Genomic DNA, 15,186 nt, shown 5'->3' with positions numbered 1-15,186 from the left:
TGATATGGTGGATAGTCGTACGCCTCACGCCGCCCGGAGTCCCCCAGCACGCCACCGATTTTCGCCCATCCCAGGGTTCCACCAAGGTAGCGATGCAGCCGGTTAATGCCCCTTGAAAATCCTCGTAAATAGAGCTTGTCGTCTCAATCATGCCCACCCGTGCCGCCGCCCGACAGCTCATCGTCACCAGTGCGCCAACAGCAGCCAGGCAATCGGAAGGCCCCATCAAAATAAGAATGCTCCAAACGGACCCGCGGCCCCTCTCCAAGACGGTGTGGCCTTTGGCTCCTCGGCTGCCTCGTCCACCACCAGCAGCTCCTCGTCGGCGTCATCATCACCCCCCTGATGAGACGGCTCTCCGCCGCTCGGCGTGCTCTCTTCCCAGGAGCCCACCAGCCCCAGGTCTTCCGCCTCCTCGCCTCCTGTGAACGCGTCGCTCACAGACTTGTACTGCTTCTCCGCGACCAACTTCGGCTTTGGGAGTGGTGGCCGCGCCTTGGTGGCGGTCGTCCTGGGTACAGGGACCGGCTTCTTTGCGCTGGCTGGTTTTATTCGTGCCGTTGCCCGCCTCCGCTTCCTGTCCTGCTTACAATAGTTGCGGACGAGGTTGGCGGGTAGGTTCTCTTCGGGCTCCCAGGTCGGGTTCTGGTCCGGCGGCCACTCGCCCTCCCATAACACCTTGAAGTAGCGCACCAGGCCGCGGCCCTCGACCTCGTAGAGCTCCACGCCCTGGATGCATTGCACGACCCATGCTGGCTCGCCGCTTTCATCCACCACTGGCTTCGACTCCGGGGCCGACGCCCGTGCGGACTTGCTGCTCGAAGACGTACTCGGCCTCGGCCTCGGCCTCTTCGAGGGGTTTGTTTTTCGTGGCTCGGCCTTGGACCTCGTGGCCGAGCTTCTTTCTCGTTTCACGAGCGGGGCGCTGTCGGCTCTTTGTGATGTGAATGTCCCGTTCGTGGGGGTGAAAGAGACAAAACCCCTGTTGGGAAGAGCCCCATTGCCAGGATTCCGCTCCCGGGATAAGGCGGTAGACGGCGGGGTCTCATATGGCGATTGCGTCCCCGAGCTCGTCCCAAAAAGGGGATTTGGCGGTCCCAGAGCTGACTCGCCAAATGTATCTCGGCTGTCAGAAGCTTCATTGAAGACATCCATCGGCCGCTCCCAGCCCGCACGTTCAACAGCGTCGTAGTCCAGCTCCATGACGCCCTCGTATGCTTCCCCGGAGTCATCTCCCGTTTCCCATGCACTCTCACGTGCCAGTTGACGCGATGGACTCATATTCTCATCGTCGGACAGGCCCTCAAACTCTTCCAGTCTCTTCTTGTTTGGCGTGGACAGGCTCATGGCACCGGCCTTATGCCGTGCCTGGGCATCTGTCTCGGGCTCCTCCGCCACGGCGCCGGCCTCGATGGCGGTATGCGCCGGCGGGCGTCCTCTCTTCTTGCCCGTCCTGTTTCGCTCCTCGACCGGCTGCTCCAGCTCCTTCTTTCTCTCCTCAACCAGCTTCTTGCGGTCCTCGTCCAGCTGCATCTCCAAATCCCACTCCCATTCCTCGAGCGCACGGGGCGACACGTAGTTGAGGATCTTCATGGCCGGCACGAGCAGCGTCGCGGCCGGCAGATCCCGCCAACCGACAATGTAGGTCATCCGCTTCGGAAGTGGCTTCCCATTGGGCGCCAGCCCGGGAGAGGGCAGCAGGATGCGCTCGACGATGTAGGCAGTCGAGTCGGCGGGCGGGAGCAGGCTGATGCGCTGCAGCGGCGGGCCGCTGCCGGGAACATAGTCGCGCGGCTTCGAGGACAGGGGAATTACTATGCGGTTCTTGGGCTTCGGCCTCCTGTCGCGCAGCTTCGCCGCCGTCCGTATCGGGGGCCGCCCAAGCTCCATGTCGAGATCATGGAAGCGTTGCCGGGACGAGGCGCGGGTAGCGATCTAGGGACGGTGTCGCAACGTCTCCGGGCTAACACCGCGTCAAGGTCTTCAGCCGCTCATGGGTTAATGACGGCGCCGAGTCTGACGGTTGATCTGCATGCGAATTGCTCAAGTCGCGTCGTCAGGTACCAGTGGAACACGAAAGATGAAGTCGTCGAGGAGGTCAAGGGGTTGGGCCTTTAGGTTTAAGCACCGTGCCAAATAGATTAAGTAAGCTGTTACTAAAATAGCTCCACAGCAAGGCTCTAGGTAGCAGTTATAGCATAGGATTTCAAGTAGCTTATTATTAAGCCTATCAAAGATAAAATAAAATTATAAAAATAAAGATAAATTTTTAATTATTTCTTTAAATTAATATTTAATTAATTAATACATTATAATAGATATAGACTTGAAAATGTCTATAATCGCTTTATTTTCAAGTAAACTGATTGAGTAGGAATACTAAATTAATAGGGTGGTCGGAAACCGCATAGAAACGCGCCTGTCAAGCCCTTTGGCGCCAGCAGTGATGCCTGGGGCCGCAAGCCGACTCTGGCGGATTCGTGCCTGGCGCGCGACGGCCGTCACTTCAGCTCTCATCGCGCACGCACTGCCGCCGTAGCGGCCCAGCGCTAGCAGGGACACATCCCCCCACAGGCCCCTTCCCCCCCGGCGGGCGGGTCACAGCAGCTCAGCACAGGGCATTCTTCAACTGCAAGTTGTAGGTAGGTACCTACTAACGTTTTGTAGTAGCGAAGACAGCCCAGGCAGCGGCGGGAGCCAGATTTGGGACCAACCAACCCGGACCTTGCTTTCTTGGCCTTGACAATCCAATCCTTTTGCTCGGCCAGAGCTCCCGCAAAACCTCCATCCCGACAACCCTCCATCTCCACCACAGCCGCCCGGCCCCGACCCTGCGCACCGCGACGACGCCCACTGCAGCCTCCTCGCATGCTGCTGCATCGGCCCACGATCCCTTTCAATTGATTCCCCTTCAGACCGATATCGCAAGCGACAAGACCCATCGCCAGCCAGCCATTCCTTCCTCCGCATCCGCCATGTCCGCGTCGTCCCTCAAGGCCATGGCCTCGCGCTGGCCCAGCTCCGCCCACAGCTTTGCCCGCTGCTGTCCCAGAGCCGCTCCCACGTCGACCTCGACCACGACGACCAAGAAGGCTTCTTCCTTCTCCACCACCACCGCCGCTGCGGCGCGCCCCGTCTGCCTCGCGCAGACGGCCCTGCGGCCCCAGCAGTACACCGCTGTGGTGGTGGCTCGCTCTGCACAAGGCGGCGTGGCCACACGCGCCCGCCCGTCCAGCATCGTGTCGTCCGCCGCCCGGTGCTTTTCGTCTTCGTCTCGCACGTACGCAGCGGCGGCCTCCGCTTCTTCCTCTTCCTCCTCCTCCGGCGCCTCCTCCTCATCCGCGAATCCCTCCAAGCTCGACTGGAACTCCTTCTTCAAGCTGCGCCTCCGCCGCCGCCGCATCCAGCTCATCTTCTCCGTCGGCGCGGGTGTGCTCGGCGGAGCGGCCGGCGCCATCATCCTCTCCACGGGCATGGCCGAGCCGCTCGTCATGCAGATCCCCCTCGATCCCTTCGTCACGCTCGGCCTCATGACGCTCGCCTGCGCGGGCATGGGCTGGCTCGTCGGCCCCAGCATCGGCAACCAGGTGTTTTACCTCCTCAACCATCGCTACAAGGCCCAGATGATCCAGAAGGAGGTCGAGTTCTTTGCCCGCGTCAAGAAGAATCGGGTCGACCCGTCCAACTCGAGCGCCGGCAACCCAGGTAACCCCCCCCCCCCCCCCATTACTCTTCACCAATATTTGCCTTGGCAGGGTCGCTAACTTTGTCCAGTGCCCGACTTTTATGGCGAGAAGATCCAGAGCGTGGCCGGGTATAGGCAGTGGCTGAAGGACCAGCGGGCGTTTAACAAGAAGAAGACGGCCAACTTTGTGTAAAAAGCATAATCAAGACGGTGGCATGGCACGGTAGTTGAATCAAACGGTGGAAGCCTCCACGGGCGCGACGCCCACACTCTCATTGTAGCATATAGGATCCCAGAAACATGTACAACGGCCAACTCCCCTTGTCGAGACGAGTCGTATTTCCAGTTTCCTTTCCTTTCATTTTGTTTGGGACGTGTCTGTGGCTTCCAAATAACGGAGCTATATAAATGGCATCGTGCTGTCGTAGGCGTCTCTCCACGCCTTTAGCCCTCCCGCAACGTCGCCGACGAACGCCTCTCCCTCACCGTGGCCCCGCGCCAACTGGTCTTTGAACTTGCGCGTCGCAATCTGCGAGTCGTTGCCCACGCGGCACAAAAAATACACGGGCACGCCCCTCTCCACGGCGTCCTCGAGCTCCGGCAGGGGCTCCCCGCGGTTGAAGCGGCTGATTGGGACGTTGACGGCGCCGGGGATGCTGCCGAGGCTAAACTGCTCAGCGGGCCGCACGTCGACGAGGAGATGGGGGCCCTCGGCGGCGATGCGCATCTGGCTTTGGTACTCGTCTACGGAGACGCGCTCGTGAGGTGCCAACAGCGACACGGGCTGCGCGACGCCGCAGAACTGCACGTAGTCGGCCGATGTCTCGAGGAACTCGAGACTCAGGCCGCGCTTGTCGGAGCAGGCGAAGCAGTCGGCGCGCCGGCCCTTCATGCGGACGGACCGGAAGGAGGGGCCGTCGCTTCCCATGGCGCTGAAGATGAGCAGCCTGTGCTCTGCAGGCTTGTTGCGGTGTTGCTGCCGTTGCTCTTTTGTCGTCTCACTGTCTGCTTTGTGAGCAGCTGCAGCAGTAGCATCATCAGCAGCGGCGGCGGCGGCGGCGGGCTTCTTCCCCTCCTCCCCGTTGAGCCCGCCGCCTGAGCAGATGATCCGGATAGCCTCAAGGGCCTGCAGCACGCCCATGACGCCGACGACGGGCCCCACGATGCCGCCCTCGCCGCAGCCGACGACGCTCTCGGGCGGGGGCGGGCGGGGGAAGACACAGCGGTAGCAGGGCCCGCGGCCGGGCGGGCTGTTGAGGGCGACGAGCTGGCCCGACGTCTGGAAGGCTGAGGCGGAGACGAGCGGGCGGCCGAGCAGGACGCACGCGTCCGACACGAGGTACCGCGACGTGGGGTGGTCGGTGCTGTCAAGCACGAGGTCATACTGCGAGACGATGGCGCGGGCGTTGAGCGGCGTGAGGTGCTCCTCGTGGCTGCGGTAGGTGATGGTGGGGTTGAGTCTGATGTTGCGTGAGTCAGGGGCTGTCTATTTTTCTCTCTTGTGTTCCCTCCATTTTCTCTCTCTTTTCCCTTTTAGACTCTTTTCCCTATTCTGTGTAAAGCCGTCATCATGAACGGCGAAGAAGAAGAGGCCGAAGAAGAAGAAGAAGCAGAAGAAGAAGACTTCAAAGAGACAAAAGAATGAACTCACTCGCGCAGATACGTAATGGCGCTCAGTACCTTGCTCATCCCTACGCGCGACGTGCCGTGCGCAATCTGCCGATGCAGATTCGACACCTCCACCGTGTCGGCGTCGATGAGGCCCAACGTGCCGACGCCCGCGCCGGCGAGGTACGCGGCTGCGGGACAGCCCAGGCCGCCGGCGCCCACGATGAGCACCCGGCTCTTCTTGAGTCTGAGCTGCGCTGTGGGCTTTTGTCAGCAGGGCTCGACAAACGCAGTGAAATAGAGAGGATGATGTATACTGTAGAAGACAAGGGAGAGGGACGGAAGGGGGGGGGGTAAGGTCGCGCGCACCTTGTAGACCAAAGCCTGGCACAATCATCTGCCGTCCGTACCGCTCGTACTCGTGCTCCTCGAGAGGCCACCGCCATGGCATGCCGCCGCTGCCGTTACCGTTGCCGCCGTGCTGGCCGCCGTCCCCGTCATCATCTTCATCACCATCCGCCGTGGGCTGCCTAGCATGCCGCCCTTGGTCCCCTGTCCTCTCCTTCTCTTCGGATTCCGCCCCGGCGAGCCGCGCCCGGAGCTCCGCGAGCTCCCTCTCCCGCTCGGCAATCTCTCTGCGCAGGCAGTCCGTCTTCTTCTTCTCCTCGTCCATCCTGCCTGCCTGCCTGCCTGCCTGTCGCACGTTTTTTGTTGTTCTTCTGTGTCTTCCCGTGCCGCAGCCGGCCAGAAAAAAACGACTCACCGCATGAAGCGGCAAAGCTTTCTTTCGGTCAGTGAAATAGAAAATAAAAATGAAATCTGTGGCTGCTCTTGACGCCTCCGCACAACCCTCCGAGTCGAAATGATTTGAAGTTTGGTCGTCGCCCGCTGCCCCTCCATCTGAGCCGGCTGGGCCAGTCAGTCGGTCGGTCGGTCGGCGGCAGGCGCCGTGCCCCACCACCGAGCACTGACATGGACATTTCTACTGCCTGTGGAGTCAGCCGCTCACCGAGGTGAAGCCCCTCCCTCACCGAGTCACCTTGAAACTTTCCACGACGACCACCTGGGCATCACCATCACCATCGACCGCAAAGGCACTCCGACAGCCGCGTGCCGAACCACAACAACCATAATCGCCAGCAATTGATTGCTCTCATAACCAATTCACTAGCGCCTCCGAGTGCACAGCTCGTGTCGTCCCGCCATCATGGTCCGTCTTCAGCGCCCCCATCCCCATCCCCATCCTCATCCCTGACCACCACCACCTCACTACCGAAGCTGACCTCCCTCCTCCCTGAACTTAGGCTCCCCTCCCGCCCACTGCCTCCTCCTCTTCCTCCAAGCCCTCCGCCCGCGCCCTCCGCCAAGCCCGCGTCGACGGCACCATCCACCCCCTCCTCCCCTCCAAGCTCTTCCGCCCCGACGCCGCCGTCTCCGACTCCTTCCTCTCCACCAAGCGCGACCGCCGCACCATCCGCCGCTCCGTCTTCGTCTCTCGCGTCGCCGACTCCTCCGCCCATTCCCGCACCCGTACCTCTTCCTCCTCCGGCCGCGTCTCCCGCCGCAAGAGCCAAAAGAGCCGCGAGGCGAAGAGCCGCCTCGGCAACCTCTCCGCCCTGGCCAGCGCCCTCGACGACCTCCAAGACGACGATGGCGGCGGTGGCGATGCTGATGATGATCAAGGCAGGGACGCCGGCGAGGCAGCCAGGGCGGGCCGCATCCGCCACCGCAGCATGAAGATGACCAAGGGCGCGCTCAAGCGCAAGGAGCGAATCGTGCGCGGCGAGATGCACCGCTTTGGCGTCAGCATGGCCAAACTCGCCGAGACGACGGGCCCTGCCGCCGCCGCTGACGCTTCTTCCACAGCGGTGACGGGCTCATCGGCCACTGTGTCTGGGGTCAAGGACTCTGGCAAGTTGAAAGGCAAAGCTGGTGATGTCGCCGTGGCAGAAGGTGCCAAAGAACCGCAGCAACATCATCCCTCCGATACGGGCAATCGGTGGGCGGCCCTGCGAGGCTACATTTCCTCCACCATGGAGCAGAACCCTGCGTTCAGAAAGTAGAAATGTTCCAGCGTCTGATTGATACCCGAAAAGGGGGATGGGTAGATGGACTTTGGTAGCCGGGTTGCGGCACGGAATAAGGACATGGTCCATGTGGTTCAACCAACTATGCATCGACGGAGTTGGCGGCGTTTGGCACGAAAAGAATCTTTACATGTTCGCATTCAGCTAGCTAGTCATATTCACATGGGAACCGATGCGTCGTAGTCAATCAACTCTATTGCTACCGTCTTTACTGAACTGTGCTGAATCGGGCTCATCATGCGTAACATCATCGTCCCAACGCCACGCTCTCGCGCATGCCGCAACACGTATGCATTGACCTCTCCAGGGTCTCATGCTCCCTCTCTGTCCCCCCACAATCCGCGTCGCGTCACCCGCGGCGCTAAAACCTCCACTCATCTTGCATTCACGTCACCATGCAGTACCACGACGTACGCCTCGCAATAACAAGCGCACAAAAGCAAAAATGACAAACGCCCAACGTGACAAAAAGCTGCAGATCGGCAAGGCACCGTGCATATGGGGCTGAAAAAAACTCGAATCCACCACGCACTGGGCAGAAGCCCAGCCTGGTAATGGCCACAGAGCTCGTCGTGCCTGATTTTCATCCATCGTCGACCGTCTAGAACTCAGGCGAGTCCTGGACGAAAGACCGAGGAGAGACTAAAAAGTTGAGCGTCTCGCGCGCTTCTGAACCTGCCCATCCAGGTCATCGGAGTCCGCGGAGCGCTTAGCCGAAGGCTTGCCGGGCGAAGAAGCCGGGCCTTGATCACCCACCCTGGTGGTGGGAGCAGCCTTGGTTGTCGCCTTGCCACCTCGCTTGGCAGGAGCCTTAGCGGGAGCTTGGTTGGGCAGGGTCTGCTCTGGCTCAGTTTGCTGAGTAGCAGATGCGGTCTTGTTCGCAGTCATGGCCCTTTTGCCCAAGGGGGTTCGGCGCGCAGTTTGCTTCATGGACTGCTTTGTATCCGCATCCTCGGAAGCAGCCGTAGACTTGTTGGCTGGTGCCTTCTTTACAGTAGCCTTCTTGACAGCGGCCTGCTTTGGCTCATCAGTCTGGACCGTGGTCGTGGAGTTCTTCGCCGCCGTCTTCTTGGGTGCAGTCTGCTTGGCCGCCCCTCTCTTGGCAGCTGCCGCCGTTCCGGGGCTCGTCTTTTTACCCTTGGGCGAGCCAGAGTCGCCGTGAAGGGCGGACTTGTCCCTGGTGCCTCTGGGCGACACCTGCTCGGTGGACAGACGAGAAGACCGTCTGCTCGATGAACGAGTCCGGACGCGTCTAGCCTCCCGGCTGATGAGGCCTCGCTGAATGAGCATCTCGCGTCGGATCTTACGCCAGGTGGCGCGATCAATTCGGTCAACGCCGTCAATGTAACCCTCAGAACTGCTGCCACTGTTTTTTCTGGCGAGCCTCTCTATGCCTTTCTGATTGCGCGCCGACTTGATGAAAGGCTGGAACATGATCCACTTGCGCTTGATTGGGGAGATGCGCTTCTTCAGCTGGGCCTGCTCCAGCTTGGACTTGCGCTTCTGCATTTTCTCCTCCTGGCGCTCGTTCTCGATGTTCTTCAACAACTGGTCAAAATTGGTGACTGGACCATACTGGACCGCTTTCTATTCAATCCGAGGTGGCGTCTTGTTGTTGGTAAAAGGGCTCGCGCTTCGCCTAGAGGGAGTTAGGATTAAATAGTAAGTCACGGGAGCGGGACTGGGGAAGCTTACGATCGTCGGCGCTCGCCTTCCTTGCGAAGGTTCTCAATGATTCGAAGCATCTCCTTGCGACCGCCGCTGCTATCGACCATCTTTCCGGACATGCTCATGGAAACCTTTTCGCGGGCGTTGGCGCTGAGAAGGCGCTTCACCAGGAGGTGGCGCATGAGGAGGCAAACGAAGACACCGCAGTCGCTGCCATTCTCCTGCTGGGGAGTATCATCCAGATTGATGAAGCGGAATCGGCGGCCCATGATGTCACCGAACTTGCGGGTGGCGAGATGTGCCTCCTGGACATTCACGCCGCCCATCGAGTCGTAGTGAAAGGCAAGGCCGTCGAGGACGGAGATGAGTAGAAGAGACCAGTGGCTACCGCCCTCTGGAAGACTCGGGTTGGTGTTATCATTGATGGGCATGAAGACGTGGGTGACCTTGTTGAAGTCGGGCAGCGCCGTCTTGACGGACTTGAGATCATGGTCCCTCATAAGGAGAAATGACATGCTAGGCCGAAGCAGGACGATGTGAGCCTGAGGATAGCGAGAAAGCGTCTCGCGCTCGAGATACTCCTCCCAAAAGGCGATGTTGTTGTCGGTGAGCCAGTCGTTTTTGAGCATCTTAACATCTTCAACGGTCAGGCACACGTCGTAGTAGCTGAGGTACTGCTTCTCCGGGGACAGCTGTCGAAGAACAGCAAATGTTAGCAGATCCATGACGGAAAGCGATGACTTGGCCTCTGAGGCGGGACAGAGCTGGGGCTGGGGGCATGAACATATATACACAACCGCGCGGGTTGTACTACATGCGTGTGTGAGGCAGGCCTGGCCCCAAGCTCGGGCCCGGAATGGGGTCCAGCGCGGGATAGAAGAAATAAAACGGATGTAGGGCGGGTCAACTTACCGAGTCGCCAAAATGGCGCGCCATGCGCTGTCTGAAGGGCATGTTGCCGATATTTTTGCCAGCTGCGTCGGGAGCAGAGGTAGTGGTCGTGGTGGCCAAGTCGATACGGCCGGCGAAGCGGTGGTGATGGTTGAGGGTACCAGCGGCTCCGTTGTCGCGAGTTTGGGCTCTGGTGGTGGGGTTGTCGGCGGCCGAGAGAGCAGGGCCGGCAGGGGAGATGAGCGAGTCGTCCGAGCCCGAGGAGCTAGTGGGCAAGCCTGAGCCTGAGCCTGAGCCTGAGCCTGAGCTTTCGGGACGGCGACTTTTGCGGATGAAGGACAGACCGTGAAAGCGGTGGCTGCCGTCGTTGTCGGTCCTGTGAGGCAAAGCGTGAGAAAAAGCGACGGGCAAAAAATGAACGAGTGCCGGGGGACAAGGACCCTTCTCTGTCCGAGCGGTGCAGAAAAGCGGGGGGATGTCTGGAGCTGGGTCTGGAGGCGTACGTAAACTCTGTGCGTGCTTTTGCAGCGTTGGCCGGACCTTGGCCTCGGACCTTGCCTTTGGGGGCTCCCCGTCCACTTGGGGGCGCACGCACGCGTGGTGCTCGACGCCGCCGCCGCCGCCGGATGTGGGGAGGGCGGGGATGAAGCCGCCTTGACAGGAATGTGAAAGTGAGGGGCGGAGCAGCCGCAGCGCAGCGCCTGATTGATGGTGACGACGATGATGCTTCTGACGATGCCGCGTCGCTGGTAGATTTTGTGCGTGCCGCAGGCGCTGTCAAAGAAGCAGTATCGTAGGTGAAAGGAAGCTGGTGATCAAAGTATACGAGCAGATGGAAAAGGCAAGATGCCGTCGCGAGTGTGAAGATGCAGAAGGTTGCGGCGGAGCGAGAGAGATGGGATGGTGAGTGAGATGACTTATGTGTGCGGGGGATGAAAGGTGGAAGAAGAGAGTGAGCGGGCTGAGATGAAGCGTCAGGTGGAAAGGGCGGCGGCGGGTGGTGTTGAAGACGCCCGGGCCTGCGCAATTGTGCAGGCGCCCACAATAGGTCGGTCAGCCGCCTGGACAATAGCGTGGGCCGGCTTCGATGACTGCTGAAGCGTGAGGCTACCCAATGCATTGGCAGTGAAGCCCCCATGACAGCCGAGCCAAGCACTCCCGTTGAAGGTTGAGGTGACTTTTAGCGCGATGAAAAGCCCCTCCTCCACTGCTGCCACCAACCTTAGTGCTATAACGCTCTTCTCCTGAAGCCCTGAACGTCATGGGATACAACCCAACTGTAGCTTGCCTGCCTGGGCATCGCTGGCCCGAGGCCACTGGGCACTCACAAAGCGGGCTGAGGCGCATGCCGGCACGGCGGCACGGCAGCATGCCAGTCATCATCAACCCGGCTCCAACTAGGCAGGCCTCCCATCTGCAGCAGGGATTGCCGGCATCTTGGCCACCCGGCACGGAGCCCCCAGGCTCCATCCAGGTCAGGTCATCGTGGGTGGCGTCCTCCCGATGACGCTGCTCGCGCTGCTCAGCCCCCCCACGCGGGGTGCCTGCTGACGATCAAGAAGGACCTCGCCGAGGCTTGAAGGGCACACCAGGGGGCATGACTGGCACCCATCCACCCATCCAGGACCCCGCGGCAGCACCCGGGAGCCTCCATCGCTCCACGGCAGCCTGGGCGCAGCACTTCGCCCACGTCACTCACTCCAGAATGACGGTGTGCAAACGGGCATCAGAGGGAACAATGCCAGAAAAAGCTCAACAGAAACTCAACAACAAAGATAACACACAATCTTCGCATTTTATCAGGCAGACAAGGAAAAAGAAGAGGGCAGCTGCGTGCTTCCGCCCCCCAATGTCACGTACCTCGGCGCCCTTAGAAAGCGGCCCATGGCGAAAGCACTGATCTGATAAGTGCCTGAGGGAAAGCGGCCCATGGCGAAAGCACTGATCTGATAAGTGCCTGAGGGTAAGCGTAGTCGATGATGTTTTCTTGTGATAATGCTGCTTCTGGTTGGACCCCATCAAGCGCGCGAGTGCACGCAGAATTCTGTCTCGATAAATAGAAAAAAAACCATGCGCGTGCGTTGCGTCGAGGGCTCTGTGCATACATGTAGGTGCCGTGTCGTGCCCCCTGCTTTCCGTGCTGTCAAAATCTGTTCCGCAGCGGGCCGCGAAGAGCGCACAGAGTCCACAGACATATGTACAACTTACCTACAGAGGGTGTATTCCTGCGCACGGATGCACTCACGACGGAGGGTCTTTCGTGAGCTTCAAAAGGAAACAAAGTATTCGTTTCATCCATCTGCATCACCTCCCTTAGACACGTTGCACAGTACACGACAACGTTCCGACTTGCGAGGCAGGGATGCTATATATCCATCATTCCCAATCCACCCGCACGTCACCTTCGTAGGCTGCAGACAGTTTCCCGGACAGTTTCCTCCCCGACCTTAAAGACCACCAAGACAAAGCCAACAATTATGATTTCAGAATGCGGCCGCCGCCCCCCGATCACAGTGAATGACCGCATGGAGCCTCTACTCCCTGCACACTGCACGCACGCACATACGCACAATAGGCAAGATTGGCAGGCTGGCTCGCTACCTGCCCAGATTGAGCCAAGACACGGCCGAGGGGGAGGGGGGCGGCGAGCATCACGATCTGCCTCAAACGTATTCCGGGGCGAATTGGCCATAACGGCCGCCAAATCCCATCCGTCATGCTTCCCAGCAGGTGTCGTCCCGTCCAAGCGGTCCCAGATCGGAGGAGGGTGCGCTGGCTGGGGCAAAGTTCCAGCCCCATCATCAGCCGGCAGCGTCCACGTTCCAATCGAGGGCTCGCTCGTCAGCTGGTTTGATCGCCGTTCGCCCCCCCCCAATGACACGGCTGGGCTATGGCGGTGTCAGCTCCGAGAGCGACGTCACCAACGACAGCGTACCAACATCACAAAACTCCCCCTCTCCTCTCTTCTCCCTTTAGTTGTGACTGTCGCAGACTCGCCGCGGCATCTTGTTCATTTCTAGGTACAGTTCTGTGCTGTATAGTTTCTCATGCTTCATGTAATAACTCGACGTGACCGTCAGGTTGCCGCGCGCCTCAACAAACCGTCGTCTTGGCTGGCCAGCGGCGGGCTGGGACCCCCACACCGCCACCCGCGGCCCCATTCCCCCATCCGGCTCTTGCCTGACCCAACCTTGCGCCTCGCCCGTTATTAGCATTAAAAATGTAGGTGAGTATATCATACGACTGTTGGTAACGGCCCGTCTCGACCCCGTCACTCTGCCTCGTCGCTCGTGGTCCTTTGGCGCGCCATCTCGGCCGGCCCGCGCACGACGCGGTCGTGCTCGCCCCTGTCCTTGCTGTTGTTGCCGCTGTTTCTGTCGTCGACTTCGTCCTGGCCTTGGCCATCGTTCTTTTCGCCATCGTAATCGTCGTCCTCGCGGTCGTCCTCCACCGCCTCGCCCTGGAGCGCCCGCACCGCCACCCGTACGATGAGCACGAACCACATCATCAGCAGAACCTGCAGGAACAGCAGGCTGGCAAGAAACGCGAAGCGAATGCCATCGTACCAGCAGATAATGCCCTCGGGCTGGTAGAAGGGTTCGAACAGGTGGGACCAGTCGTCCGGTACGGCCAGCGGACCTCGCAACTTGTTCATGCCGCCCGCGTAGCAACCGGGCGGCACGGCGCGCGGCAACTCGGCGTAGATGCTCCAGCAGATGCGCAAGAAGAGGACATGCCGGGCCGCGAACCACCACAGCATGAAAACAACAAACGTGGCGTCGCACGCCCGGCGGAGCTGCAGGTACTTGAGGCACTTGGCGAGCTGCCCGCGCGCCATTTCCATGGACGTTAGCGGCCCGGGGCCTTGGAATGATTCAGGCAGGACACGGGTGCTCGACTCACCGGGAGAAACAGCTCGACTGTGTCCATGAGCACCATGATGAGGTTGCCGACCCTGGTCTGATGGTACGCGTACGAACCACCCACCAGCATGACGGTGACAACGTGATGCCCTATCATCTGCCAGTGGTCCGACCGTCGCGTCTCAATGTTGACCACGACAATCTGTTGGATCCAGAAGGCGAGCTGCGCGAGAAAGTAAGCCTTCATCGGGCCGGCCAGCTCGCGATCCGGCCAGTCGGTCCAGAGCGCCGTCATGCTCATATAGTAGGGTGACGAGCGGTAGAGCCACTGCAGCGGCGGCGAGCAGCCGGTCAGCCAGAGTTGAAGCCATGGCATGGTCACCAATGGGTGGGAGAGAGAGTCAGACGCACAAAGCCAACCGGCCCAGAGACGCCGCAAAAGATGACGAGCCACGCCTGCTCTGCGAAGCGAGTGACCACCTTACTGCTGGCGATGCCCCATCGCCTGCCCAGTGGCTCGAGGAGGTAGTCAATGGCGGCGGCGCGGAGCCCGGTCAGCAGCACGACGCAGCACGCGACGAAGCACAGGTCTCCCGAGGCCGTGGCATACTTGCCGGTGCTGGGGTTGTATCCAGACAGCGACAAGAATTGGGACGTGTACGGCCTGGACCTAGGCAGGCAAACGTGGGACAGGCACAGCAGCGACAGCAAGTTGAAGGCGATTCCTGCGTTCCGGCAGTCAGCGACGGGAAGGGGTTCCGGTGGTCGAAAAAGATCCTTCTTACGGGTCTGATTGACCAGAAACCACGTCGCGAGGCCCTGGGGCTTCATTGCGGCAGCGGCGGCGCTGAATGTGCGCGCACGACCCTGGGTGACCAGCACGCGGGCCGCCTCGGCCAGGGGCTGCGAGCCGATGCCCATGATCCTTTTTTTTTTGCCTGGCCGTTTGTCAGTCTGCGCGTCACGGCCCGTGTCGTCGAGGCCGAGTGTCCGACGAGTGGAAGGAGGGGGGGGGGAAGACGAGTCCCGAGGTGGAAAAGGGAAGCAGAGGAGCGCTCACTCAACAAGGATATTTGTTGACCGCACGAGCTCTGTGCGCACGGAGGTTCCTCGTCGGGTGATGTGCGCGAGGCTTGCAGCAGCGCTGCCGTGTGCTGTCCTGTGCTGTGTGCCGCGCTGTGCGCCGCGGCGTTGTAGGCGCCCTGCCCTGACCTCGGGAGGTGCAGGCGGCGCTATGGCGTGCAGTGTGTGTCCCTGAGCAGTTCCAGTGGCTGCCCGTCCAGTTGCTGTCCAGATGCAGGTGCTGTGCTGTGCTGTGCTGGGTCCCGGTGCTGCGCACGCCAATGTACAGCGGGTGTGCCGAGGGTACAACCTGAAACCCGAA

At 60.5% G+C, this 15,186-nt stretch overlaps 7 protein-coding genes across 7 annotated transcripts; 2 read left to right on the top strand and 5 right to left on the bottom strand.

Annotated features, from left to right (window-relative positions):
• Positions 1-225: 225 nt before the first annotated feature.
• On the bottom strand, positions 226-1,890 carry JDV02_003328 (uncharacterized protein; the record flags this gene model as incomplete). The annotated part of the gene is made up of 1 exon (XM_047984453.1): positions 226-1,890. The coding sequence occupies one exon, from the start codon at positions 1,888-1,890 to the stop codon at positions 226-228; it is 1,665 nt and encodes a 554-aa protein (XP_047840427.1).
• An 801-nt stretch (positions 1,891-2,691) lies between these two features.
• Positions 2,692-4,019, top strand: PAM17 (TIM23 complex component). The gene is made up of 2 exons (XM_047984452.1): positions 2,692-3,705; positions 3,775-4,019. Exons 1-2 carry the CDS (start codon positions 2,976-2,978, stop codon positions 3,876-3,878), a joined length of 834 nt encoding a protein of 277 aa, XP_047840426.1. The 5' UTR covers positions 2,692-2,975; the 3' UTR covers positions 3,879-4,019.
• On the bottom strand, positions 3,931-5,979 carry JDV02_003326 (uncharacterized protein). Its single transcript, XM_047984451.1, has 3 exons — positions 5,663-5,979; positions 5,337-5,550; positions 3,931-5,145 (listed from the first exon to the last, which is right to left on the bottom strand). The coding sequence occupies exons 1-3, from the start codon at positions 5,964-5,966 to the stop codon at positions 4,086-4,088; spliced, it is 1,578 nt and encodes a 525-aa protein (XP_047840425.1). The 5' UTR covers positions 5,967-5,979; the 3' UTR covers positions 3,931-4,085.
• A 448-nt stretch (positions 5,980-6,427) lies between these two features.
• JDV02_003325 (uncharacterized protein) lies at positions 6,428-7,563 on the top strand. The gene is made up of 2 exons (XM_047984450.1): positions 6,428-6,503; positions 6,598-7,563. Exons 1-2 carry the CDS (start codon positions 6,501-6,503, stop codon positions 7,354-7,356), a joined length of 762 nt encoding a protein of 253 aa, XP_047840424.1. The 5' UTR covers positions 6,428-6,500; the 3' UTR covers positions 7,357-7,563.
• Positions 7,564-8,022: 459 nt separating this feature from the next.
• JDV02_003324 (uncharacterized protein) lies at positions 8,023-8,889 on the bottom strand (the record flags this gene model as incomplete). Its single annotated transcript, XM_047984449.1, has 1 exon — positions 8,023-8,889. One exon carries the CDS (start codon positions 8,887-8,889, stop codon positions 8,023-8,025), a length of 867 nt encoding a protein of 288 aa, XP_047840423.1.
• A 78-nt stretch (positions 8,890-8,967) lies between these two features.
• JDV02_003323 (Ulp1 peptidase) lies at positions 8,968-10,002 on the bottom strand (the record flags this gene model as incomplete). The annotated part of the gene is made up of 3 exons (XM_047984448.1): positions 8,968-9,019; positions 9,076-9,740; positions 9,961-10,002. The coding sequence occupies 3 exons, from the start codon at positions 10,000-10,002 to the stop codon at positions 8,968-8,970; spliced, it is 759 nt and encodes a 252-aa protein (XP_047840422.1).
• Positions 10,003-12,227: 2,225 nt separating this feature from the next.
• Positions 12,228-14,735, bottom strand: lag1_3 (Sphingosine N-acyltransferase). Its single transcript, XM_047984447.1, has 3 exons — positions 14,214-14,735; positions 13,843-14,130; positions 12,228-13,762 (listed from the first exon to the last, which is right to left on the bottom strand). Exons 1-3 carry the CDS (start codon positions 14,721-14,723, stop codon positions 13,211-13,213), a joined length of 1,350 nt encoding a protein of 449 aa, XP_047840421.1. The 5' UTR covers positions 14,724-14,735; the 3' UTR covers positions 12,228-13,210.
• Positions 14,736-15,186: the final 451 nt, after the last annotated feature.

This window comes from Purpureocillium takamizusanense, chromosome 2 (assembly GCF_022605165.1).
Source record: "Purpureocillium takamizusanense chromosome 2, complete sequence".
Taxonomy (NCBI): Eukaryota; Fungi; Ascomycota; class Sordariomycetes; order Hypocreales; family Ophiocordycipitaceae; genus Purpureocillium; species Purpureocillium takamizusanense.
This window is presented reverse-complemented; position numbering and strand designations above follow the sequence as displayed.

Excerpts from the sequence above, each read along its gene's own strand:
- PAM17 (XM_047984452.1), top strand. The coding sequence starts at position 2,976 with ATGTCCGCGTCGTCCCTCAAGGCCATGGCCTCGCGCTGGCCCAGCTCC. Across the intron at positions 3,706-3,774 it reads CTCGAGCGCCGGCAACCCAG|TGCCCGACTTTTATGGCGAG; the intron begins GTAACCCCCCCC and ends AACTTTGTCCAG.
- JDV02_003326 (XM_047984451.1), bottom strand. The coding sequence starts at position 5,966 with ATGGACGAGGAGAAGAAGAAGACGGACTGCCTGCGCAGAGAGATTGCC. Across the intron at positions 5,551-5,662 it reads GCCAGGCTTTGGTCTACAAG|CGCAGCTCAGACTCAAGAAG; the intron begins GTGCGCGCGACC and ends AAAAGCCCACAG. Across the intron at positions 5,146-5,336 it reads GCCATTACGTATCTGCGCGA|ACTCAACCCCACCATCACCT; the intron begins GTGAGTTCATTC and ends ACGCAACATCAG.
- lag1_3 (XM_047984447.1), bottom strand. The coding sequence starts at position 14,723 with ATGGGCATCGGCTCGCAGCCCCTGGCCGAGGCGGCCCGCGTGCTGGTC. Across the intron at positions 14,131-14,213 it reads TCTCTGGGCCGGTTGGCTTT|TGGCTCTACCGCTCGTCACC; the intron begins GTGCGTCTGACT and ends CCGCCGCTGCAG. Across the intron at positions 13,763-13,842 it reads CAGTCGAGCTGTTTCTCCCG|CTCGCCAAGTGCCTCAAGTA; the intron begins GTGAGTCGAGCA and ends GCGCGCGGGCAG.